Genomic DNA, 27,083 nt, shown 5'->3' with positions numbered 1-27,083 from the left:
GTGAGCTTGCAAAAAAATGGTTGCTACTCGTTCTCTTAATTTTCTTTTTTTTTTTAGAGTTTTATACAAATATTTTTGGATAATAAAGAAAATAGATGATTACAGAAATTTTATTGCCAAGAACTTTATAATTCAGTAAAAATAATTTATAATTGAATAGTTCTAAAAAATCATAAATTTACTGATTTTCGTACATCAATGGAGATGATGACCCATTGATTTTCTTACAAAATAAGCGTAGATTTGGTATACCTTTGCAAAAAAAAAGAGGGAAAAAAAGTGTGGATTTTGCAGTTCAGTCCATGGCAAAATTTCATATATGGGCTTACAGTACTTAGGCCCACACAAGATTTAAACACACCCAAAAATAAGGCCCAATAACTTGGCCCAACAACAGAAAATGACGTCGCGTTCCCAACTCTGACCTACGGCTCCCTAAACGAACATTTTTCCAGAAACAGAAAAAAACGAACTCAGAAAAAAAGAAGGAAAAAACGAAAAAAAAGGAGAATGGGGGCAGAAAAACCATCTCCACAGCTCGCTCTGCTTTGTTAGCTGTTGCCATTTTCACATCCTTCTCCTTGTCTCCTACGAATTACCCAAAGGAATTCCAAGTGGCATCTCCTCAGTGTGTGAAATTGCTACGAGCTAATGCCCTTCTTTTCCAGGCGAAGCATCTTAAACTCTTGTCAGTCTTTCACTCACCATTTTTGAGTACCCAGTTTTTGGAAGCTTAATAAGGTATTAGATGTTCTTCGTTTCCCTTTGATTTTTTCCCCCATTTTCTCTTTTTTACTTAGGTATTAGTCTATTAGATGTTCTTGGGTTTTGAATTCTAAGCCCACTGGAATTTTTGAATTATGTTAGATGATATAAGATTAAATTTGTCAAATCGCTTTTGGGTCAATTGGTGATTTAAAAGATGATATCAAAGTGGTGGTTCAGGGAGCTCCTGTTTCAAACTCTTGCAATATTATTTTCTCCCTCATTTAATATTGATTTACACTTGTTGGATATTCATCGTATTACAAAACCACAATTAAGAAGAGTATTAGATGATATAAGATTAAGTTTGATTTTACGTATCGGATCAATCGGTGGTTTAAGAAATTAAGATTCAAGATAATCACTTCAATATATTGAACAATGAAATTGATAGGAAATCCAGTGGTAATCCGTTGTTTATGGCCATGTTTGGAGGAATTTGAAAACAGTTAAGTTTAGAATAATTGTTAAACATGCTTTTTAATCCTTCAAAATCAAATAAGGAATAAACACATGTCGTAAATCATTGATTGACCCAAAAACTTTAGCTGATGGGTAAAGGTAAATTCAATATTATATCATCTAACACTCCCCTCACTTATGGGCTTAAAATATGTAGAAGAACCAAATATTAGTTGGGAGGAAATAACATTGTTGGAGTTTGAACACGAGACCTCCTGAACCACCTGCGTTAATACCATATTGACTCAAAAGCTTAAGCTAATGGGTGAAAGTAAATTTAATATTATATTATCTAACAACATGTTGGAGAGTAATTTTAAACTTGACAAAGGTGGTTTTAACGATTTGAAAATCACCTCAACCATGCCTTGAATATGGACTTAAATTCATTGAAATGGCTCAAGTGTGGCGAGTTTCAGATATTAGCAGTTAACTTTGATATAGCAGACAAAAGGAAAAGGAAAGTGGATAACCCTACAAAAAGATTTTACACATTGTACTTTGCTCGTGCCACTTTATTCTATCTAGCTCTCAAGTTCATCATGTCATATGTCTTCTATGGCGTGCTATGTCATTATTTGGTAGAGATTATATACAGTGTCAAATTCAAAATTCAATGATGTTGCCCCTTTTACTTTTTCTGTGCTAGCTTTGTATTCTCTTCACTTTTTCTGAATGAAACTTCGGTTATTCATTAAAAAGGCCTATATTGGATATATTGGAGGATAAGTTTACTATCTTATGAGATCAGTTGAATTGGCTATAAGTTACCTAGATATTCATGGATATAGGGAAAAATGTTCAGTGATTGATTTGAAACTTTGTAAGAGTGCAGAGACTATATCGATATATGCATTCTTGAATGTATTTCTGATTTATGTATTTTGCTATTTTGTCCGTGTATTTGTTGTTATTTCTACTATTGTTGGTTGTTATGTTATTTTTTATCTTATCATGTTTGGACATCTGTCCCATCTTTCTCTATTTAATAGATGTTCTCGCCTCAGTATCTGTGCTGACAGCAACTTTATCAATATTTTGCTTATTCTACTGTTATAACCGTCAAAGTTTCAGTACTAAATTTAATTTAATCCGACTAACCTTTTATGTTGGCTAGATATTGGAATCCTTTATTTTTTCACTTTTCAGTTATGGTAGTTTCATTGGCAGGGGTAGGGTGAGTTTTTAGAGGATAGGGAAAGAGGGAAGTTAAAGATTATAATGGGATCAACACCCAAACAACCGTTCTTTTGCTTAAAATGGCCATGGGACGTAGACCCCAAAAATCCCTTTGACTGTTCGTTTGAGGGTCCTTGGCTGTTCAAATCGCTGCAAAATGTGGGTACCTTTGCTTTCAATTTTGTAAATAAAGTTTCAAAATCGTCGCCTCCATGGATCAATACTTTTAAGCCATTGCAACTCGATGCCTCAACTGGTGGAAATAATATTTCTCAGTCTAGAAAAATGTTAACTCCTGAAGAGCAAGGGGAAGCAGAAAATAGAGCATTTGCAGCAGCATTAGCCAGTGGGAAAGAAGCCACCGTGATCGAGTTCTACTCACCGAAATGTTTCCTTTGCAATTCCTTGCTTAATACTGTTATGGAGATGGAAGCAAGGAATTCAGATTGGCTTAATATTGTGATGGCAGATGCAGAGAATTATAAATGGCTGCCTGAGGTGCTCAAATCTCCTCTCTTACATTACATTATATATCAACTGTGGCTTTAGGACTTCTGGTTAATTGTTAAAATTGTGTTCTCGGTGAACATATTGTCACTGTTTATCATTTTCAGGTGAGTAAGTCGATCTATTATTCTTAACCATAACTTTCAGATCTCTCTGATACATTTTCATTTTCAGATCAATCTTGCAGCTTGTATCAGTGCACATCTGGTTGAAAATACTGTTTGCAACTATGAAATCTTAATAATGAAGCAAATTAGTCTGTACATCAACCATATAATAGAGCGCATAATCTCTTCACAACCATTTTCTACATTCGTTTCAATAGTTTTGTTAATATTTCCTGGAAATCGATAGTATAAACTGAAAGATCTCCTGTGTTTGATTGAATGCTGGGTTAGCACTGCTTCTGATGGTTTTGCTTACATCTTTATGCAGGTTCTTCATTATGACATCAGATACGTTCCTTGCTTCGTGTTGCTGGACAAACACGGCAAGGCGCTTGCAAAGACGGGTATTCCTAGCAGTCGGCTTCTTGTAATTGCAGGACTTTCTCATCTTATCAAACTGAAAGCACCGAAGAACACTCCCTGAATCAGATAATAAGCCACCATGTTGAACAAATGGATTTTGGTAAGAATTGTAGTTACTTTCAAAGCAGAGCTTGTTCTCTGGCTACACATCTTTTGAAATTGCACATCACAGTTTACATTTGGGAATTTGATGTGTGGCCTCTGGTTCAAATGGTGTGTTCACCAGCCAGCTGAAACTCTAATTTCACTTACCAAGACATCTAGGGGCAAATCTTTGGGTGAGTTCAGCATATAGCTTGAGCACCTTTTTTTAATCACTTTTAATAAAAATGGTTTAGATTAGAATTTAGAACATTTAGGCCTCGTTTTGACAATCATTTGGTTTTTTAAAATTAAGCCTATTAATTAGGAAATAGTAGCTAGTCCTCTTTGATTACGAAATAGTAGCTACTCCCCTTTAAGTTTGATTTTCATCACAAGTTTTGCATCAAATTATTTAGGAATATCAAATTACAGTAGATTGATTTTCCACACAATCAATGGATAATAGACTTTCTAAATCTTTATTACCAAACATTTGCATATTTAAAAACCAAACCTAGGAACTTGTGTCAAAGAAGAGGCTCCGCCTACTGCTGTCTCCAAAGTTAGCCTTTAGAAACAAACTTTTACTAGTTTATTAATTACACAAGCATCTCTTACTTTTTTCTTGCTCCTCTTTAGAGTATATCAAATGTGGTGTTGGGATTTGAACAGGATATCAAGAAAAGTAGTGGATGTTTTAATCACTTGCTTGAGCTCATATTAACACAAGCATCTCAAACTTTTTTAACTGAAAACAAGGTTAAAAACCTAACAAAAATAACTGATCCATTTTGATTTATATTTCATTTTGATTTATATTTCACTTGTAAAGTGATTTATATTTTCACTTGCTTCTGATTTAAATGCAACATGGTTATTTCTGGGTTTATCTTAAGCTCTCCAAACTGTTGGGACCAGAACACTACAGAGAATGTGTGGAGTAATCTCTAAAGTGACCTCATATTCATACAAACATCTCCTTTGGAAAGTCAAAATAAATTGACACATTTTAATTTACATTTCATTTGATTCGGATTTAAACATATAATAATTATGTTCAGCAATGTCAAACCTATTCGATGGTTATGGGTTAATCTAAAACTCTCCAAACTAGTTGGGACCAAATCTTTACAGAAGAAGTGGTAGAAAATTGAATGCTGGTAGTGAGTATTTGAATTCATAGTTGTTGCATATATCTGCCACTGCACGTTAGCTGAATAAAAGCTGGTTGTTACTTGTGATTATCGCATTTAATGTGCTCTGATGTTAGTGCTTCCCAACATAACCTGTCCTTATCTTTGCAGTAAAGGAATATTTCCATTTTAAACCAAACTTATCAGAATTTCAACATGCTGTAAAAGGGATAATAAATATAACCATTTTATTTTTTTGTCTTTCTTTTTTAAAATTAAATTTATGAATATTATATCTAAATTTCTTTCTAGTCAAAATTTGATAACTAAAAGAAATAGTTTTTAAAAAATGTTTTGGTTTTTGGATTTTGGAATTTGGTTAAAAATTCAACAATGTAAATTATAGTAAAAATGTCAATGATATAGACTTAATTTTTAAAACAAAAAACAAAAAACAAAAAATCAAATAGTTATTAAATCAGACCTTAATCATTTATTTTAATCTCTGTTATAGTTAGATTAAATGTAATCAAGGAGTTCTTGTTGGTAACTTCATCAGCTAGGTGTGCGACGTTATCGTTAGTGATTTTTTTTTTTTTTGCCCTAATGATTTTGGACTTTTATGAAGTTTGTTCTTTAAAAAAAAAAATGATAAATTAATTCTCCCTTTTTTTTCAAAACAAAAGTTTCTCTTCAAAATTGCCATGCAAGACAGAGTTCAATTACTTCCCATTTTTACTATACTTATCAAATCTTATAACTTGCAGGTTTTAAACTTTTATCTTCCTCTTCCTCACTATTAGAAAAATTATGGATAAATTATAAAATATATTCTTGAATTTTACCATTTGTTCAGATTTCATTTGGTAATTATTTGATTTTTTTACTTTTAATTTTTAAAAATTGAGGCTTCAAATACATCTTCCACCTCTAAATTTCTTGCTTAGTTATATATTTCTACTAATGTATTAAAACAACCGAACCAAGTTTCAAAAACTTTTTTTAAGTAGTTTTAGAAAATCTGTTGTGTTTTTAAAATCTAGCTAAGAATTCAACTTTTTTATCCTAGAAAAATGAAGATGGAAAGAAATTGAGAGGAAATAAATTTAATTTTCAAAAACAAAAAATCAAAGCTTCATTTGGTAATCATCTTTTTTTTTTTTTAATTAAGTCTATTTCCTCCTATTTTTTAAGTATAATGGTTGAATTATTAGTCAAAGTTCAATCATAAAAGCAACTTTTGAAATATATTTTTTTTTTTTTTAGTTTTCAAATTTTTGCTTGATTTTTTAAATCATTGATAAAAAATAGATAATGAAACAAAAAATTTGGAGGTGGAAGTAGCGTTTATAGACTTAATTTCTTTTTTAAAAAAATCAAAATAGTTACGAAATGAGACTTAAATAATTACCAAATGGGACTTAAAAAATGCCCTTACTGTTTTAAACATCAATTATCCTCTATCTTTTATAAACATTTCAAAAAAAAATTAATATTCAAATTTATCACACTGAATCTCAATTTTCGTTTTAAAATCTAAAATATTCTTTATTCTTTCATTAGAAAGTTCTGAAATGTTTATTAAAGGTGAAGATTATATTCTCTTTGGAAATGACGGGAGTATTTCTTAAACCAATGATAAAATTCAAAGGTATTTTTTATATTATAGTTTAACAAAAAAAAATTAAAAGAAAAAACTAAGTTTGCAAAAAGATAGGGAAATCGGAATAATATATATATTGAGAATACTAATAATAACCATTTAATTTAGGAGATTTTCAAAAATAGAAAAATAAAGAAAATCATTTATACAAAATAACAAAATTTTCTAATTCATTGGAAAAAAACATTTTCTAATGTTTTTTTTTTAAAAAAAAAAATATTGAAAATCAACCATCTAACTTCAAAGTGTGAACTCGAACAGAAGCCCTCGACCAAAATTTCAATCAAACATCAAATTCTCCCTAAATTGCAGTTGGTACTAAGAATCAAAATTCCGAAGTTGATGGACCAAAGCTGATAGAAAAATGGCATTATAATTTAGAGAGTTTCACAATTCTTCTAATTTTGACAGCGGAAGAAAAAAGAATCAAGTGAAGAAATAAAAGAGAAAATTACAGAGAAAATCAAGCGTTGGCAGGTGGATTTTGAGAAGCTGGTTCTTCTTGTTCTTGCTTGGTTTCTTGCTGGGGTCGGGCCGCCATTGTCCCCGCGGGAAGAGAGGCGGCGGCGGCGCAACCATCAACCCTCGGCGGTGGTGGGCTGATCCTTCCGTCGATGCAAGAGGAGCATTTTGTCTCCGCCCAGCTCTCCAAGTCGAAATGGCCGTAACCCATTATGCTCCTTCCTGAGCACAGCCGCCCGACCACGACGGCGACCACGGCGAACACAATGATGACGACGAGGACTCCGATAACCGGACCAACAGAGCCGCTGCCCGGATGGCCGCCATAATTTTGCTGCATTTCCGCCGGCGGCGGCGATTGTTGTTCAATTGGGAGTGACATTTGGCCGGAGCAAGAACTATAATGTAATGCTCCGGCGAAAGCCACTGGATTTACTTCTTTTTCCTTTTTATCTTTTAACAGCAAATCCAAAGCTGAAGAAAACAGAGTCACTCTGTAATGGCGAGGAGATATCAAAGATGGAGTAAAGAAGAAGAGAAAAGCAAAAGCAATTACAAAAGAGTGACCAATGGAGAAAAAGATGTTTCTTTTACTGTAATATTTTGATGGAAACAATAAGAACCCTGAGCACTGTAAAAGGACGAAAAGAAAAAGGCAATGTAATCAGAAAAGTTGGAATCTTTGGGAGTGTTAAAAGTCCAATATCTTTCCCAGATTGTGCCCTTCTTTTTGCTTTTTAAATAATGAATAAACAAATTGTCAAATGACCCAAATGAGCTATTTACAGGCCTATTCTTGTTCTTGCTCATGTAAAGAATCTACCCAAAAGAAACCTTAACTGTACATAATTTCAAAAGTTACTGTTTTTTTACTATAAAATGGGAAAACAAACAAATAATAAGTGCAAATAGAGCATAATTTTATGGAATCTGTTCCAGGCCTACAGAAACTGGCTACGTAACATTGGCTGAAATGCCAGTACCGTCACGTGAAGCCTCTGGCAAATTATCAAACTGCTGATTTAACATATTTCTAATCTCTCATTTCTTTTTCCTTTTTGGTTTTCTTTTTTCCTTTGCTCCAACCCACATGATTAAGCACAGTCGTGAAGTTTGAATTAATGAAGTTTGGATATCAGACAAGATCAAGAGGTTTTTCAAATTTATAGCGATTTTTTCAGCCCATTTATTGCTCTTTTGCTGTTGCTTGGTCTGGAATGGTATAATCTATTGAAGAGGGAAATTTAAGTCTACCAAGCAAGAAAAGGAGGGGGAGCTAAAACAAAACTGAGATGTCAGGGTCATTTTGCCTTGTGTGAGTTGCTTTGTAGCAACGTGAGCGACAATGCAAACTAAATATATACAGATTCAAATCTAATCCTGCTTATTATAGAATGAGTACAAAAAGAATGCTTTTATCCTCTTCTTTTCCTAGTACCATCTTCCAAGGGTGATATTCTTTTTCTGTAAGTACAAAAAATATGTCAGGGCGATCGCCCTAACGTTGACAAAGACCTCAAGTTTGGTGGTTACTAAGACCTATGACAGTTTGTTTAAGAAAGAATGAGTTCTGTCGTTTTAACGAGGCAGGGGGAAAGATGATCTCTATCCCAGCTTCATGTGGTCTTATGAGAGGACAGCTAACTTCCTCGAATATTTGCCTGTAAATATCCACGACTGTAGCTCAGAGGTGCGGCACTTCCCTTTTATGAGTCCTTGAAATAGAAAAGTGATGGTTGGTAACAGCACTGGCAGGAACATTGCTTGAAATGTTCGTTGAAGGGCTGCGATTCGGTTAAAAATGGGAGTCAGTTGCAAGGAAAACTTACAAGAACTGACACCAAGATCTAAGGATAACTGAGAAACAAGAAGAAGAAACTAAAAAGAGAATATTTACAAGCGTGGGCTTCATCACTATATGGTTCATAAGTGGATGAGCAAGAGCTTAGTATAGCTACCTACGGCACGGCAAATAATTGTTTGAAGCCGAAGTTCCAGGAGAGTTTTGTGCCTGATCTCCTTTGGGATTAAGGGGGTCCTTCGGACTCGACAATTTTTCCTAGAGAGCATAGAGTGCAAAAATAAATGAGATGTTTTTATGCGATAAAACTAATAAAAAAAAATTCTAAAAAAGACTAACCAAGAGGTTCATTGTTGAAAATGATGACGTGGGGATTGAAACATTTGAGTCATTTGAGGATCTTAAGAAAGGATGGTCAAGAAGGACCATGGCTGTTGGTCTGTCAGCTGGATTCCTCTGAAAGCAACACTGGAGGAAGTCTTTCCCTTCTGGAGATAGCTTTTCTGGGATAGCTGGGGTTTTATTCAACACCTTGAACATAGCTTGATGCTGAAAAGTAAAAAAACGTAGCATTCCGTTGAACTACGAAGTTCGGAGAAAGGGTTAACTTAGCTGCTGACTTCATTTTACTTTAATTTTATTTTGATTAAATTACAAGTTTAATCTCTAAATTTTGAGGTTTGTGTCCATATGGCAATTGAATTTTTGAATGTGTCTAATAGATTTGTGAACTTTTTATTTTGTTTCTAATAGGTCCTTGACTTATACAAATCTACTAGACACAAGATTGAAATTTTGAGGTTCTATTAGACAAAGTTCAAACTTATCTAATCAATTAATTAATTTTTTAAAAATTTCGAACATGTCAAAGATCTTGTAGACTCAAGAACTAAATAGACACAAATTTCAAAATTCAGAGACCAACTTGTAATTAAACTCCTTTTGTTTTTGTTTTTTTGGGCATGTATCCTATGCTCACCTGTCAGCAGCTAAAATTTTGTCTAAAGAAAGTGACAAATCATTCTCTATATCTCTTCCCTTACAAATAAAGTCAGTTATTTTCTCTCTTTCAATGGTCTAGAAAATAGAAAGAACAAGTACATAACAGGCTCACCCCTTCAAACTCACACCATGGAGGTTTTCCATTAAGCATTTCAATTATGGTGCAACCTAGACTCCAAATGTCAACTGCCAAAGCAAGGTCAGGGTTGGCATCTTTCAACATAGCAGCTTTTATGACCTGAAATGAATTGAGAGTTATAAAAGAACGTGCTGTTTAAAAAATAAAGTCAACCGTAACACATACCTCTGGAGCCATCCAGTACGGACTACCCTTCAATGAAAGATCATACTGCCCAGTCAGCTGAGTAGAGAAAAAAAAATATTAGAGAATTTATGAAAAGTAAAGCACACAAGTTGAGATAGTTAACAAAGAGTTGAAGCATCTGCAACATCTTATTCTCTTCCAAGATATTCAGAATTCTTATGAAGATACAATGACCAAAGTTCATAAAAGAAGTTACTGCAAAAATGAGGCCATACTGTGACTTTTGAAGGAACAAACTATTGGAAACAATTAAGATGATATTCATTAGCACTTGAAAACTCACATGTTTTGCCATCCCAAAATCTGCAAGTTTGACAACGCCTGATGAATCAACTAGCAAGTTTGCACCTTTGATATCTCTATAGAAATCACAATTAAATACTATATATATAGTTTAGAGAAAGCAAAAGCATATCCAATGACTTTCTTTTGCCATTTCACCTATGTTTAACAATGGGAATGAAAAACTTATCACGGAGATTATCTGTTTATAGAAGAAAGAATTTGTCTCACACCTGTGAATTGTTTTTGTGCTATGCAAGTAAGCCAGTCCAGAGAGAATATGGCGGGTGAAATTACGAACAATAGATTCGGTAATGGCTCCACAACGTTCACGGACATATTTATTTATTGACCCAGGATAAACATACTCCAAATATATATAGAAATGATCACCAATCTACATTTCCAAAAAGGAACCCAACTTTTAGAGTTGTCAAAAATGGTTAAACGAATTCCTGATAGAAAAGATAAAAGATAGAACACTTACTGTTTCACTTCCATAATATTGTACAATATTTGGATGTTTAAGGTGACTGAGAACTTTAATTTCCTGAGACAAGAAAGAAGTTATATGGCTGGAAAACATCTTATGATCACATATATTGCTAGATCTATGAATGCTTATGTTAGGTACCTAGACACCTTGGAGAACCACACTCCAAAAGCTAGCTATTGGGGTGGGAGAGCCAAGCCACTTAAGTACCACATTGGTCATCTCATTCTAACAAATGTGGCACAAAGGCATCCCATACTACCTTGGTTCCCAACAATATCCCATCCCGGAAAGTCAACGTCTCGGCAGTACTTCATTCGGCCACACCCGGTCAGAACCCTCTGCCGGTTCCATTCTGGAACGTCAACAACGGACTCTGATACCATTGTTAGGTACTTAGGCACCTTGGAGAACCACACCCCAAAAGCTAGCTATTGGGATGGGAGAGCCAAGTCACTTAAGTACCACATTGGTCATCCCATTCTAACCAATGTGGGACAAAGACATCCCATACTACCTCGGTTTCCAACAACTTATTGCATCAAAGCCCTTAAAAAGCAAGCTTGAAAGAGTATAGATGATATGATTTGAGTAGCCATATGCTTGTTTTTATTTGAGTAGCAAGAAAAAGCAAGTTCCAACTTGAAATTTTCATTTGAACTTGGTCCTCTCAAGTAGGATTTGAGTAGCCATATGCTTGTTTTTACGTGATAGTATAGACAGAGAAAAAAGATGGTAGGTTGCTAGTAAACATCTCCGTTATCGAGAACTACTCTTAAGAACATAAAATCTTCAGGATTTAAGTAAGCAACAGACACATGCTGGCTAAATGAGGATTCAAGAAAGTACGACTGAATACCTGCTCTAGTTGCTTTATACATTCAGCAGATTTAGGATCATCAGGAATGAGATCAACTTCTTTCATTGCACATAAAGCTCCAGTCTCTCTGAAAAGTATGAAATAAACTATGAGGAGGAGTTCATTAAACACTTAATTACACATTGCAAAGCTTAGATTCCATTCAAACCTGTTGGTTGCAAGATAAACACTTCCAAACGTACCACGCCCAATTAGCTTTCCTTTTTGCCACTGACCTTTCATAGATGAAGTGTATGGCTTCTCAATAACATGATGAACACTTGACGGAATAGATTGTGGAGATGCTTGTGAAGGGGCTACTAACGGAGGAGGAAGGGGCAATGGATGGGCATTGACATGGCCATGGCTTTCAGCCCGATCTATACTACTATTTTTTAGTAACAACTTAGAATGTAGGGGAAATGCCATATCATTAGGAGATCTAGGATTGCTTACGGAACTTTGAGCTGTCGGGCTATAGAGAGGAGAATGTTGAGAAGTAAGTGCAGTTTTAAGGGGTGGTACTTTAGGAGAATTATTGGAAGGAGATTCCTGATATTCATGGTGAGTCAAACCAGAAACAAAAGGATTTCCAGTATATGTTCTTCGGGGGCTAACAGCAGGACTCGGTAAAATGCTCGTTGGCGCACTCTTTGACGACGAATTCTTAGGTGTTGAATTGTAGTTACCCCTTTCATTACTCGGATAGGTAGGGGATCCTCTGCCTTTGTTGTTTGGAGGCTGATCCAAACAACCAAAAAGAAGCTCCTTATTCGGATTCGATTTCCCTGAATTCACAGAGGGACTTTGAAGGCTTGTAAATGTCGTAGCCCCAGTCCCTCCTGAATTGCCATTAACAACTTCCAAGGTCAAATCTACAGCAACTCGCCTTTGATTGTCGCCCAAAATTCTACTTACATTCGTCGTCCCATGATCAGAGCTCTTCCTAACAGTTTTAATAGCAGAATTACTAAAAGAAACAAATTAGATCAAAAAGCCCATTCTCCCCCTTTACAATTTAGAATCAAAAGAAAAACAAAAATTGAAGGAAATTAAACGCAAATTTCATCAATTCGTAGGGCAAAAGTCAAGTCAAAATCAGAGAAAACTCACCGGACCGGATTTTCAACAGGCGATCCAACACGTCCATGACCAGAACTCCAAGAACCGGACTCCAGGCTCCGAACCGGAAAGAACTCCGGCAGAGGCAAAGGCTGAGGCAAGGGCGAGGACGACCAACGTTCGGAACCTCCAAGAGGCGATCTAGGTTTGGCCAATAAATCGGGGGAATCGGGAGATGATCGAGGGTATTCAAAGCCAACGTCTCGATCCGTAAGATGCCGGAGCTTCCTCTGTCTGGTGAGCCGCCGCTGAACGAGCGGTTCCGGTAGAACAACGGAAAATTCAGAATCGGGTAACTTCTGTTGAAGCCGAGAATTTGAAGCGCTTTTGTGAAAGAAAGGCATCTAGCTAAGCTGGTCGCGGACCCCAGGCCGGTGCCGGTGCCGCCGCCGCCGCCCGCCGGTTAAGGCCACATGTGCATAATCTCATCGTCTTTTTTCCCCATTTTCTTTTTTCCCAGCAAAAGTTAAAAATAAAAAATAAAAATCTTTGCTTTTTCTATAAACTGCCTTTAACCAGATTTGGCGGTGGTTTAATTTTATCTGCCTCCGGCCTATCTTAGGAAACACCTACTTTTATTTTCATTTTTCTTATCCTTCGCAATTTCTCTTTTTCTTTTTTTTTTTTATTGGGTTTGAATAATCAAAAATTCATACGACGACTGATTTGTCGAGCAAGACGACACGTTGACTTAAAAAAATATATATTAAAATTTGGAAATTGTTAAATTAATGGAAATAGGTCAAAGTTGGTAAGTCCAAAGACAACGTGTTGGTACGGAAGGAGCAAAAAGTCATGAGAGGTATTTGTAAAGAAATTGAATTTTTGTCAACGATAGCGCGTGGGCTACACTTGACCTTAGAAAATGGGCGAGTGGAGTCGACGCGCCCGACAGGGCAGCGGAGCCCAGGGGACACAGTTTCCTTTCCATTGGTCTTTCTGGCGCGTTCACACCACGTGCCACGTCAGACTCTGGGTTTTTTATATTATTGACCGAGTCGCTGATACCGAGTCAAAGAATCGGCCCCTTCCTTTTCCCATTTTTTTAGTACTTCTTTTCTTTTCCTCTTTATGTATTATAATAATATTTAATTCGTACGCTGACAAAAGTTCTTCAATATTTTGAAATTTACCTAGTCGTTTTGGACATTGTCTCCCTCCCTTCGGTTTTTTTTTCCACAATTTCAAATCAAGTCTTATAGATTGGATAACTATTATTTTTTCTTAATTTGAAACCACGTTTTATGTTCTAAAATATTGTGAAAATTTATAGATGGGACAATTGTTATTTTTTGTTTTGATATTTTTTCAATAAAAAAAATTAACAATTGGAAACTAATAGACTAATATTCAATTCTTTAAAAATTCACTCTAGTAACATGCTTATTCAAACAAGATATTAATAAATAGTTAGTTATATCTTGTTTTTGTTAACCATATCTATTTATTGAGCAAAATAAATTTTTAAATTCTTTCATTCAATTACACTTCAATGTTTTTCTTTTGGAGAACAAAAAGTACTAATTTTCATTTAAAAGATTTGAGCTTTCTAATAAAATAAAGTTCAGGGAATAAAAAACATAATATATATTTTTATTATGTGAAAAAATGTAAAAAAGAAAAGTGTGTAGTTATTATATGAAGAAATTAACGGATGTGTATAAATGGTCTTAAATTTCAAAAAGAAAAAAAAAACAAAGGACACGAGAACAAAAAAAATTGTTGAAAAATTTAATAATAAAAAGAGAATGTAAAATTAAATAAAAAATACACGAAAGATTAAAAAAAAAGTAGGAAATAATGTGATGACAAAATAGAATTATTGAAATATATGATGATAAAAGTAGAATGAAAAATTAAAATTTGAAGAAGAAGAAGTAGTGAACAAAAAAAACATAAAGAGGTGTGAGTATAAGGTCAAAAGAGTTGTTATTGTAAAAGTTAAGGGAACAAAGAGAAGTTAAAATTTCTCTCGTCTTAACTTTTTTATAACGTAGATTCTTTTAAGAAAATCCAAAATGTTAGAGGTGCATCAATAAGATTGTTATAATAATATGAATTCTAAACCTAAATTATAATAATGATTTATTGCTATTTTCACTTGATTTCAAATTGACTCAAGAATCATCTAAACAAATGTATTATTATTATTATTATTATTATTATTATTATTATTATTATTATTATTATTATTATTATTATTATTATTATTATTATTATTATTATTATCATCCTGAAATCATGCCTCAAGTAGAAAGACCAATTATTTAATTTGATAATATATTTTTTCTCTTTTATAATACAATATTTATTTTATTTTGAATATGGATATAATTTCTGAATTTATTTTTGATTTCATGATTGATTTTTTTTTTCCCGCCAACTAGAGCATGACTAAGTTAGTTAAAATATCTTTTATAAAAAAATATTAGTTAAAATATAAACACTCTGACCAAAGTTTGTGAAATTTTAAACAAGAGAAATCAACAATATTCTAATAAATTTCTAACTATTGTAATTTTTTTTTTATATGGACGTGTCTCAATTAACTTATGCGTACTTCAATCAATCTTATAGGATAACTCGTCAGATTCTACCTCACTAAAAGAAAGGTAAAACACTGGAGATTAATATTTTTGCCTGGTTGACTTCTTATGGGAGGATTAATATTATGAGTTTCGTCCACATTCTTGATTTGGCTTTTCTTTACCAGCTCGTGTTTCAATGTTGGGGCCTAAGGAAACCTAGATATGGGCATGGACACAGCCAAACGTATACAATGATACATCAATTTCTAAATAACTAGCACATGAACATATCGAAGAATCGAGGATACATTCTTTTTTTAGGATACATGTAAATCTAATATTAAAAAAAATACTAATTTACTCCACCAAAAATGCATAATTTAGTTGAACCTTGAAGAGTAATGTTAGGAAACCACGAAAATTTGATGCTAATTTAATTTTGTTGACAATACTTCTAATTTAGTTCAACTTATAGGAAGTTAAGGGGGGAAAATTAAAATACTAACAAAAACTGGGAGGCTAGGACTAGTGCAAACAAGGCCGATGGCGGTGTTTGCTGTTGTTTCCTTTCTCTTCCTCGTGAATAAAATATAGAAGGGAGAGAAGGCTAGTTAAAGTTTTTAGTTTTTAACTTTTAATGACCATTTTTTTGTTTAAAATTAAAATTTGATGGAGTTTCTAAATGGGCTGGGCCTTTTTCTTTCTTTCTTTCTTTTTTTTTTTCAAAATATATCCCGTGTCTCCAAGAAATTGTCCAAAATAACCTCACGAAGTTTTGCCATTTTAAAAATATCACACTTTAAGAAAACACGTTCGAAGATTTTTTTTTTTCGGGAGATCTCGGCCAAGATCATGTCCCGAGATTTAATCAAAATGTTACAATTTCAAATAGATCAGTAATGTGAAAGGATGAAAATATCCCTCATGCTTAAAACTGAAGGGTCAGTCTACACCGTCGATTCAGACATTCATTCTTCTTCATCAAGAGTTTTTGTTTGAAGCTTTTATCCATCTCCAAGATTAGTTGCATTGGTTTGTTGTTGGTTCTTAGCAGAGGAATTTCACTCTTTGTTTAGTTAAACATTTGGTTTTTAATTTCCAAAACTTCTTAAGGTTTAGTATTTGGCTGAAAAATTTTCGACAAATCTGCTGTGTTTTTTGGATATTGGTTGTTGTCTTTGTTTGTAATTTGTCTGTTTACATTGAATTTATGGGTTTTTGAGCATCATCTCACACAAGATTATTTTAAATCTCGGCCGGGATTTGAATGAATATGGCCCAAGATTCATGCAACCTGTCCCGAGATTTAAAAATGATTTTGGGTGTTTTAGGGCATCTGAGGTGTTAAATCTCGGGACACGATTTCGGCCGAGATTGCCTTGGGATTTATAGAAGTTTGCATATTTTTCATGGTTTTTTGTGGTTGTTTCTTGATTTCATCTTTCTTGCGTTATAGTTGACTTTGGTACCAAAATTCTGCACTTCAGACTATTTTCCTGCTAATTTGACCTATTGTTCCCATTTGGAGCAAACAATTTCTGTCATAAGAAGTTAACGCCTAGACAGTTATATGTTTAGGCAAACAGTTTTTGGACATTTTTTAGACTTGAAGTTTGTTTTCGGTGGGTCCCTCTGCCATTATATTCTTCCGAGAGAGGTGAAGGAGGAAAGGGAAGACACTATTAGCTTTAAGTTGTTAGGGAGGAAAGTGTCTTATGGGCGGGAGCAGTTTGACATACTGACAGGTTTATGATGCAACACGTGAAGTTGAGTTTGACAAGGATAGAGCTCATAGGCTCAAGAGGTTGTACTTGGTCGACAGGACTGACATGAATGGGATGGAGTTGGACATGAAATTTCCAGACTATGAGTTTGAGAGTGATGACATGTAGGAGTGTACATGGGTTGGGTTGGGTTAGGTTGGGTGGGGTTGTAGCGTTTTTTTGGACCAACCAGGTTGGCAACCCAAATAACCCAAATATTGTCTCCAACCCAACTCATCCCAACCCTCAAAATTTGGGTTGAGTTGGGTTATCGAGTTATTATTTTTTTTCCTTAACTTAAAATACTTAAATTTATCTACAACACATATCTAATAACTAAAATCTCATGAAACTAAATTTTTACCTATCAAATATCTATAATATCTATTATAAACTTTATGAAAAAAAACAAACATTCTTAAAAGAAAAACATAAAGAATTCACAAATTTATCAATTTTAAAAGAAATATATATGTTTTATTAATATATATGTAATTTGGGTTCGGTTGAATCAACCCAAATTCCTTTTTATTCAATCCTAAACCCAAACCAACCTAAGAAAAAATTCATCCTAACCCAACCCAAAAACAAAACTAACCCAACCCAACCCAACCCTTATCGTTTTGATTGAGTCTGGGTTGTTCAAGATGTCGGGTCATTTGAACATCCCTAACATGTAGTGAAGATGGTCATATTCTACTTCATTGAGTTGGCTATGATGGATAGGGAATGGAGGCAACACGAGGACCATGTTGAGTGTAATTGACGACTGGGAGGAGTTCTGCAGCTATGATTAGGGCAACATGATTTTCAAGAAGAGTCCAAGTAGCTTAAAGGGTGCATTAAACGAGAAAGTAGCAATATACAAGAAGAAGCCTGCTAATAGTGAGTCGTTTGAGTCGTATAGTCTATGTGTATTTCCATTCGCATTCCAAGTCAGTTGATTGTACCTTATGATATTTGTTACTGGTAAATAACAATAATCGTGTCAAAACTGTTTTTCATTTGTTGTTTAATATGTTAGGTTTGGGCATATGAGACCTTATCGTCGCTTAGTGGATAGGTGGCCAATAGGTCGTCTAGTGATGCCACGCCGTGCATCCTGTGATGGAGTTGCACGTACTCTCCTGGGTCGAAGGTGAATCAAAACCAGGTGTTTGGCTCTCAAGCGTTAAGTCTTTCTTCTTTACTGTTTGTATTTCATATTGTAGGATCTAGGGTTTCATATCTTACATTATGGTTACATGCGGGGTTGAATAATAGACCTTGTTCCGACTGATGAGAAGCTGGCTTATATCAGTCAATTTATTGACCTACCATGCGCGGATGGGTACCAAGAACCTGTTGAGGATGTGAGTGATGCACCATTAACGGGTGAGGGTAATGAAAGGGTGGATGCATTTTGGAGGGTTGATGATCAAACGAGAGGTGTTGATCAAGACGATATGGGTCTAGCTACAACGATACAGTTATGAGGGTCCCGGATATCCAGATTCCGACTGCTGGACAGAAGATCACGTACGATTGTAGCTAGCACCTGAAATGAATCGTGATCGATTGGATCGCATGGAATCCTCGTTCACTGCTAAGCTTAAGCTCATTAAGAACATGATAATGATTTTTCTACTACATTATCATATATTGATCCTTCAATATTCATGTTTGACTTTAAACATTTATATATAAATTCTTCATCCAATATGTAGGGTAAGTCGGTTGATTCTCGACACTATTATGTCACTAGGGAAGGTCCGTCATACCAAGATTCGCTTACCCAATACCTGCCCTACAGATTCGAGCACCCACATGTGGAGACTTCACATGCTCATGATTCAGATGTCGTTGATAAAAGGAAATTAAGGTTTATTATTAATTATTGTTTTCCATTATTATTTTCCTTTTGGGTATTTGTCATTTATGTATTTTCCTTTTGTGATTTCTTGATGTCTATTTATTCACCTTGTAAAAGGTTGATTATGTACTTTGCTTTATTCAATAATATACAAAATTAACATGGTTTGAAAGCATTAGGTTTTATCTCATTGAACCCTAGCCGCCGAAGCCTTATCCATTCTTTGTCTCTACTAATCGACGTCGACGGAGGCAAACCCATCGCCCATTAGGTTTTAATATAGTTATTATGCCGCGTCCAACCTCCGTTAGATCCCTTCCATCCTCGATTTTCAAATCTGCCAGCCATCCTCCATCATACCAAGATCTGTTAGATCCCTTCCATCCTCGAGGCAGACTCACTCGCTATCATCAATTCGCATGCTACCCATATTTGGCTTGATCCCTGCTGTCGTCGCCCAGCCTATCTCGCAATGCTTCACGCTCAAATCCACCGCCTTAGCTCTTCATCCGCTGCTGCTCGGATCCCTATTGACGTTGTCAGACCTAGTCACATGCACAGATCCTCTCCCCTCCCCTATTTTCTTCGCACATCAACTCGGGTTAGACCATAGGTTTCTGTTAGACTAGCAGTTTTCATGGGTTTCAGCTTTCAGACCGGTTCAATTTCAGTCAACCTATTTTTGGTTCAATTCAGTCTGCCCGACTCTGCCTAGTTTGACCAGTCTAGTTCAGTTTGATTCACTGCGTAGTTCATTTTCGGTCTCTGATTTGTTTTCAACTTTGTGTTTGTGGATTTATGTTCCCTTTTCAAATAAGTTGTTCGTGGGTTTTGTTGTAGATCTCTCTATGAGGATCTTTGTTTTCAACCCAGAAGTTGTTGTAGGTTTTGTTATCGATCTCTCGATCTTTTTATCCAGCCCAAAGGTTTTCTTCTGTTCTTCGCGGGTTTATGTTTCCAGTCTACTTTGTGGATTTCAATTTCCATCTCAGATCTGTTGATTTATTTCGAAAGCTATCTTTACAAACTCAAGTTATTTGTCATTCTACCACCTTGAGTTTGAGGAAGAGTGTTAAAAGGAAATTAGAGTTTATTATTAATTATTATTTTCCATTATTATTTTCCTTTTGGGCCGTTTTCAAATATAGGAAAATGAACCAAAATAATTGCATTAATAGCAAAATATCATAGTCTATCTATGATAGACAACGATAGCTATTATCTGCATATATCTGTATTATGATAGTAGTCTATCGTTGTCTATTGCGGTCTATCACAAATAAACTGTGATATTTTGTTATTAGTTGTAAATAGTTTTAGCGGTTTTGTCATTTAAAATAATTTCCCTTTTCTTTTTGGGTATTTTTCATTTATGTATTTTCCTTTGATGGTTTCTTGATGCATTAGCAGATCCAAAAATTTTGTTGACGGGGAACTTTATATAATTTAGTAAAAATAAATGTAATAAGTAGGGCTTGAACCTAGGTTTAGAGGGGGCTAGAAGGTAGTGGTTTTGATACTATGGCCTCTAGACCCATACTAAATCCGTCCCTGTCTTGATGTCTATTTATACACATGGTGAAAGGTTGATTATGTACTCTGATTTATTCAATAACATACAAAATAAACGAACTTTATACATTTATATATAAATATTCTTCATCCAATTTGTAGGGTAAGTCGGTTGATTCTCAACACTATTATGCCGCTGGGGAAGGTCTGTCATAGCAGGATCTGCTTTCCCAAGACCCACTTTCGGAGGATCTGCATGTTGAGCACCCGCATGTCGAGATTTCACATGTTGATCATTCAGATGTCGTTGATCCACATGTTGAGGACCCACCGACACATTCGAGTGATGTAGATACACACGGTGATGGGCGAGACGATGTTATTCCAATTGAAGTATCATCAGGTGGGGATGAAGTGGCTCATTTGTCCGATGTTCATTTGTCGAAATTGAAAATCGAGGTATGCTCTTATCCATGCAATATGTGGTTTAGGGAAAATGTGGCATGCTCTTATCAATGTTTTTTTTTTCATGTAGCTTGTAGAAAAATGACGATGATTTCATTTTGTTGATTATTTCCTTTATTGTGAAATTTTATATTGTACTTATTGTATTATATTTGCTGTATTTTATTCTTTCCTTATTTGTAATTATTTTATTTTTTTCCTTATTTGTAATTGGGTATTTCTTCTATTTAAGAAACCTTTTCCTCCTTAGATTAATAAGAGAAAAAATAATATTTCTTTTAGCATGGTATCAGAGTAACAAAATTTTTTAAACCCAAAAATACTGCAATGAAGGCTTCTAATCAATCCAATAAGCCACATGAAAAGCCTCGTGTCTGGTGCGACCATTGCAATAAACCTCAACATACACGTGAAACTTGTTGGAAACTTCATGGAAAACTTGTGAATTGGAAAAATTCTAAGCAACATGCCTCTAATGTTAATGTTGTTGACTCCAATCCGTTTAATAAAGAGCAAATTGATCAAATTCTGAAGCTACTACAGACCAATTTATCATTTGGTAATCCTAGTGTTTCCTTGACACAATCAGGTACTTGTCCTCAAGCTCTCTCTTGCCTTAATTCATCTCCATGGATTATAGACTCTGGAGCTTCTGATCATATGACTAGTTCCTCTTGTTTATTTGAATCATATTCTCCTATGTATTACAATGAAAAAATTCGCATTGCCGATGGCAGCTTCACCTCTATTGCAAGAAAAGGAACTATTCGTTTGACTACAAAACTTATATTACGTACTGTTTTTCATGTTCCAAAATTAGCTTGTAACCTGTTGTCTGTTAGTAAACTCTCTAAGGATGTTAATCGTCGTGTTATCTTTTGTAAAACTCATTATCTTTCAGGATCAGGAATCGTGAGGGACAATTAGACGTGCTAGGATGATTGATGGTCTCTATTACTTTGATGAAGTTTCTGCTAGTCATAAAAAAGTTCAGGGATTGAGTAGTGTTTGTTCTCCTTCTGTTAAAGAAACTATCATGCTTTGGCATCGTAAATTAGGGCATCCAAATTTCTTTTATTTAAAGTATCTGTTTTCCGATTTATTTAAAGGATTTGATTGTTCAATTTTTCAATGTGAAAGTTGCATTTTTGCCAAACATCATCGATCCACCTATTTGCCTAAACCGTACAAGGTTCCATCACATTTTTCCTTAATTCAAACTGATGTTTGGGGTCCGTCTAAAGTCTTAACTCATAGTGGTAAGCGTTGGTTTGTTACCTTTATAGATGACCACACTCATTTAACTTTGCTTTATTTGTTAACAAAAAAGTTAAAGGTAAAAGACGTTTTTGTTCGATTTTACAATATGATAAAGATTCAATTTCAAACTAAAATTCGAATTCTTCACTCTAATAATGCACTGAATATTTCAATAAACAATTAACCAATTTTTTGCAAGAAAAGGGCATTTTTCATCAAACTACATGTCATGACACGCCTCAGTAGAATGGCATTACTAAGCGAAAGAATAGACACTTACTTGAAGTTGCTCGTGCTCTTATGTTCTCTATGAATGTTCCAAAATATTTGTGGGGTGATGCTGTTCTTACAGCTACATATCTGATCAATCGAATGTCATCTAAGGTTTTGAATTTTAAAACTCCTTTTAATCACTTCAATGAGTTTTTTTCTTAATAATCGGCTATCTTCTGATTTACCAATTAAATTTTTTGGGTGTACTGCTTATGTCCATACTTCTCCTCTTTCTCGAACTAAGCTTGATCCTCAAGCCATTAAATGCATTTTTGAATGCTATGTTTCTCATAAGAAAGCTTACAAATGTTTTGATCCTTTGACCCACAAGTATTTTAAGAGTATGGATGTGTCTTTTTTGGAAAATCAACCTTTTTTTGGCCCAAATTTTCTTCAGGGGGAGATATCTAACCTTGAAGATAATTTTTGGGATACTTTATCTCTCCCAAACATCAGTGGTCCTATCATTATGAGCTCTAGTCCTTCGACACCAAGTATGGAGAGTTCTTCTTCAGGGGGAGAAACACTACAAAATGACTCTACAAGTCGAAATCCTAAACTTCAGGTTTATACTAGAAGAAACTTGACTCAAAGAGTCCGAGATCAGACAATTGACTTATCACAGGACCAATCAAATACTCCGATGAATGATCCTGAAGATCCAGGTATTAGACACTCTACTCCTATTTCTCCTAGTTCTTCATCTCCTTCTAATCCTTTACCTGATGTCTCTGATCTTGATATTCCAATTGCTCATAGGAAAGGTACTCGTAAATGCACCAAATATCCTATTGAAAACTATCTTTCTTATCATAGATTGTCCGACTGTCATAAAGCCTTCACATCCAAAATAACCAACCTATTTGTTCCAAGGTATATACAGGAAGCCTTAAATGATTTGAATTGGAAATTAGCAGTGATGGAAGAGTTCAATGCACTGAAACAAAATTGTACATGGGACATAGTCAAACTACCAAAAGATAAGAAGACGGTGGGATGCAAATGGGTGTTCACTGTAAAATGTAAAGCTGATGGTAGTATTGAAATGTACAAGGCCAGATTGGTTGCCAAGGGGTTCACCCAGACCTATGGCATTGATTATCAAGAAACATTTGCTCCAGTAGCTAAAATTAATTCTATTAGAATCTTGTTATCTATGGTAGTTAATTTTGATTGGTCTCTTTATCAACTTGATGTGAAGAATGTCTTTCTCAATGGGGATCTTGAAGAAGAGGTTTTTATAGACTTGCCACCTGGTTTTGAGGTGGATCTCAGGATTAACAAAGTGTGCAAGTTAAAGAAATTATTATATGGGCTTAAACAATCTCCCAGAGCATGGTTTGAACGGCTTGGAAAGGCAGTCACAAGCTATGGATTCAGTTAAAGTCAAGCTGATCATACTATGTTCTATAAACATACTGGAAGTGGTAAGTTGGTCGTTTTGATAGTATATCTTGATGATATCATTCTTACAAGTAATGATGAGACATGACTGAATATCTTGAAGAAAAACCTTGCTAATGATTTTCAAATCAAGGACCTGGGAACCTTAAATTATTTCCTAGGAATGGAGTTTGCCAGATCTAAAAATGGCATTCTTGTCAACCAGAGGAAGTATATTCTTGACCTACTGAATGAGACAGATTTACTTGGTTGCAAGATAGCAGAAACTCCTATTGAGCAAAATTTAAAATTGGTTACTGCAACTGAAAAAGAAGTAAAAGAAAAGGAAAAGTACCAGAGGCTTGTAGGAAGACTCATATATCTCTCTCACATACGTCCTAACGTTGTTTTCGCAGTTAGTGTAGAAGTCAGTTCATGCATGCTCCCGGGTCAGTTCACTGTGAAGCAATTTATAGAATTTTGAGATATTTGAAAAGTATTCCAGGAAAAGGAATATTATTCATGAAGCATGACCACCTAAACATTGAGGTTTATACTGATGTTGATTGGGCAGGAAGCACGACTGATAAAAGATCTACTTCGGGGTATTGATCTTTTGTTGGAGGAAATCTGGTTACTTGGCAAAGTAAAAAACAAAGTGTGGTTGCAAGAAGAAGTCCTGAAGCAGAATTTAGGGCATTGGCCCATGGTATTTGTGAGGACATATAAGAAGACTATTGGAAGAATTGAATTTCTTTCAGACAATGCCCATACGCATCTATTGTGATAACAAGTCAGCAATTTCCATTGCCCACAATCCAATCCTTCATGATAGGACCAAACATATTGAAGTTGATAAACACTTCATAAAGGAAAAGATTGATGCAGGAATAATATGCATTCCCTTTCTCCCGACAACAGAGCAAATTGCAGATGTGTTAACCAAAGGTTTTCCAAAGTGGCAATTCAACAAGTTGATTGACAAGCTGGCTATGAATGTTATCTTCAAACCAGCTTGAGAGGGAGTGTTGATTATTTCCTTTATTGTGAAATTTTATATTGTACTTATTGTAGTATATTTGTTGTATTTTATTCTTTCCTTATTTGTAATTGGGTATTTCTTCTATTTAAGACCTTTCCTCCTAGGATTAATAAGAAAAAATAATTTTTTTTACCACATTTTGTTGCCCGATCCTATTTTAGCTTAATCGGAAAGGGCTCTGAGGAAAAGGCAGGCCCCATGGAAGTTGCGTTTGCCCAACAAGGCAGAAGGAAGAAGCGAAAGATTAGGCCATACAACTCGATGTCGAAGATCCCAGTGAAGTTCAAAGTGCAGTTCACAACTTATATTGACTCACCAAAGAGAATTCATTAGGTACAGATGACAGTCCAATCGATGCAGAGGAAGCCATTGTTCAAGAGCTTGTTGAAGTCAACCATATTTATGGATGACGATGCAAGTACATTTCATTTATTTAAATGTTTAGTGTCAAACAATAATTTACGTAATAGAAATGACACATCAACGTGTTTGGTTTGTAGACGATTGATACATTATTCTTATTCATCCATAAGAAGATCATGCACAATGCGCATCCACGACTAACATCCTGATACTTGGACTTCATTAATTCAGCAATAACCCAACTCCTACCTTGTTTCTGATCATGTTTCCTTAAAAAATTTTGACATGTGTGAGCATGGATGTATTTGGTGATTTTGAACACGTTAGAGTCCTTAAGTTTAATTGCCCTGACTTTCCATTTGCATGCCATTTCTACACATTATGATAGACAATATCTTACATAAATCTTTCTTTTCCAAAAAACAGGTTATCGACCTAGACATCTTCTACAGTCGAATTTGATGAGACAAAAATTGGGTTCATGATTAAAAAATTGGGTTGGTTGTTTGAGGCAACCAGACTCTATTCAAGAAAGCTAAATGATCATTCGAAGGATCTGATAAAAAAGTTTAAACACATATACTTCTACAATGATTCAAGAACGCACCTCCAACTGCAACAACACTTGTTGATGGAAAATTGGTCATTCCAAATGCACTCAAGTTTTGCAGGGGGCTTGAGAATTGAACTGGCTGACCAAATACACTATTAGGTGGATTAGAGGGCCTGTGAAATAAATTCTTAAAATGTAAGCCCCAGAGAGTTACAGTGACAGCGTAGCATCAAAACAATTTTGTGAACTACATACAATCCCTAGATAAACAATAAAATCAAGCTATTTGTCTTTTTACCTAGCACCAAATCCCATATTAAATGATGCACCCAACTGGCTAAAACTTGACAATGAAGGAGTATTAATTTGAGCATTTGGTAGATTTGAAAGAGAATTAGTCCCCGAAAATGAGCTTTGGTTGCCAGGAGCACGATTTGCTGGTTTTACATATGGCTTATGAAGAAGGGCCTCAAACTCGGCTAACTTAGAATTAAGTAAATTTCTCTCTCTTTCAACCTGCAAATACATGAAGTTAATAGTTAATGAAAGATGCAACTGTTACCACATTATTCTTTTAGGAAGCAATTTCACAGTATTATGACATTATACAAATGGGAGTAAATCAAATCCAAAGAAGTTAACAAAGCTTCTCCAATTGGAAAGAAGATAGCTCATGCTATAGCTGCTAAAAGAGAGAGCACTTCTACACCAAGATAATGCCAGAAAATAAAAATGTAAAAGTAAACAGTTTCAATATCAAAAGAATGGAGGTGTTACTATTTCACAATTCACACAGGGAAAATATTATATGATCAAAGATTAGACCATTGTATAACTAAACATATATTCTACACGTCTAATTTGAGGGCTTGGGACAAGTGCCAATCTCTTGTGGTTTGTGGGAGTGTGCTACTCTGTGGGGCCTCAGGATTGAAAGAAGTCAAATCTTACTCCTACATCCCAAACACTACAATCCTATGCCCACAATCATTTTGAATACCAAACAGCCTCCTTACTAATTTTTCTCTTCTCGATCTCATCTTATCAAATCTTGAAAGTCAAATTAACAGTGTGGGGACTGAGATCCATTTTCTTTCTTTCTTCAAATATTTGTTGACCACGGAAGAATCCAATACAGGCTATACATTCGAGTTCAATATATACAAGCATACATGAAAGCCCTAAACTAAGAATAACAAAATGACAATAAGCTCCTATATCTACACACATATACTTTTCTTGAACAAGGATATGGCACTTTTCAATAAAAAAAAAATGACTAAAGCTCAAAGATACAACCTTCAAAACGAGAAATAAAAGAAACAAAAGACGAAACCATCAACAATAAAAGCAATGAGAAAACAAGCAGTGTTATTGAGGCGACTCCGGGCGCGCGCCTGAGGCGAGAGGCGAGGCGACC

General features: G+C 34.9%; 3 protein-coding genes across 7 annotated transcripts; 1 reads left to right on the top strand and 2 right to left on the bottom strand.

Annotated features, from left to right (window-relative positions):
- The first annotated feature begins 427 nt into the window (after positions 1–427).
- LOC120076025 (uncharacterized) lies at positions 428–3,797 on the top strand. 3 transcript variants are annotated; one of them, XM_039029808.2, is made up of 3 exons: positions 428–741; positions 2,398–2,904; positions 3,349–3,797. In XM_039029808.2, exons 2-3 carry the CDS (start codon positions 2,449–2,451, stop codon positions 3,502–3,504), a joined length of 612 nt encoding a protein of 203 aa, XP_038885736.1. In that variant the 5' UTR covers positions 428–741; positions 2,398–2,448; the 3' UTR covers positions 3,505–3,797. The 3 variants fall into 3 exon arrangements, with proteins under 3 accessions (XP_038885736.1, XP_038885737.1, XP_038885738.1); XM_039029809.2 differs by having other exon boundaries at positions 2,386–2,904; XM_039029810.2 differs by having other exon boundaries at positions 454–741; positions 2,377–2,904.
- Positions 3,798–6,662: 2,865 nt separating this feature from the next.
- LOC120076044 (uncharacterized) lies at positions 6,663–7,544 on the bottom strand. The gene has a single exon (XM_039029824.2). It carries the CDS (start codon positions 7,165–7,167, stop codon positions 6,787–6,789), a length of 381 nt encoding a protein of 126 aa, XP_038885752.2. The 5' UTR covers positions 7,168–7,544; the 3' UTR covers positions 6,663–6,786.
- Positions 7,545–8,062: 518 nt separating this feature from the next.
- On the bottom strand, positions 8,063–13,309 carry LOC150029835 (mitogen-activated protein kinase kinase kinase 5-like). 3 transcript variants are annotated; one of them, XM_090310326.1, is made up of 11 exons: positions 12,661–13,309; positions 11,717–12,517; positions 11,548–11,635; positions 10,683–10,745; positions 10,429–10,592; positions 10,197–10,272; positions 9,893–9,949; positions 9,701–9,826; positions 8,926–9,135; positions 8,744–8,844; positions 8,063–8,569 (listed from the first exon to the last, which is right to left on the bottom strand). In XM_090310326.1, exons 1-11 carry the CDS (start codon positions 13,011–13,013, stop codon positions 8,470–8,472), a joined length of 2,139 nt encoding a protein of 712 aa, XP_090166452.1. In that variant the 5' UTR covers positions 13,014–13,309; the 3' UTR covers positions 8,063–8,469. The 3 variants fall into 3 exon arrangements, 2 of the variants coding, with proteins under 2 accessions (XP_090166452.1, XP_090166453.1); XM_090310327.1 differs by having other exon boundaries at positions 11,717–12,493; XR_016527303.1 differs by having other exon boundaries at positions 8,147–8,569; positions 8,683–8,844; positions 12,661–13,276.
- Between the last annotated feature and the right edge of the window lie 13,774 nt (positions 13,310–27,083).

Source organism: Benincasa hispida, unplaced genomic scaffold (genome assembly GCF_027475165.1).
Source record: "Benincasa hispida cultivar pf3 unplaced genomic scaffold, pf3_genome.v1.1 HicScf891, whole genome shotgun sequence".
Lineage (NCBI taxonomy): Eukaryota > Viridiplantae > Streptophyta > Magnoliopsida > Cucurbitales > Cucurbitaceae > Benincasa > Benincasa hispida.
The sequence above is the reverse complement of the archived record's forward strand: the minus strand, read 5'-3'. Positions and strand labels throughout refer to the sequence as shown.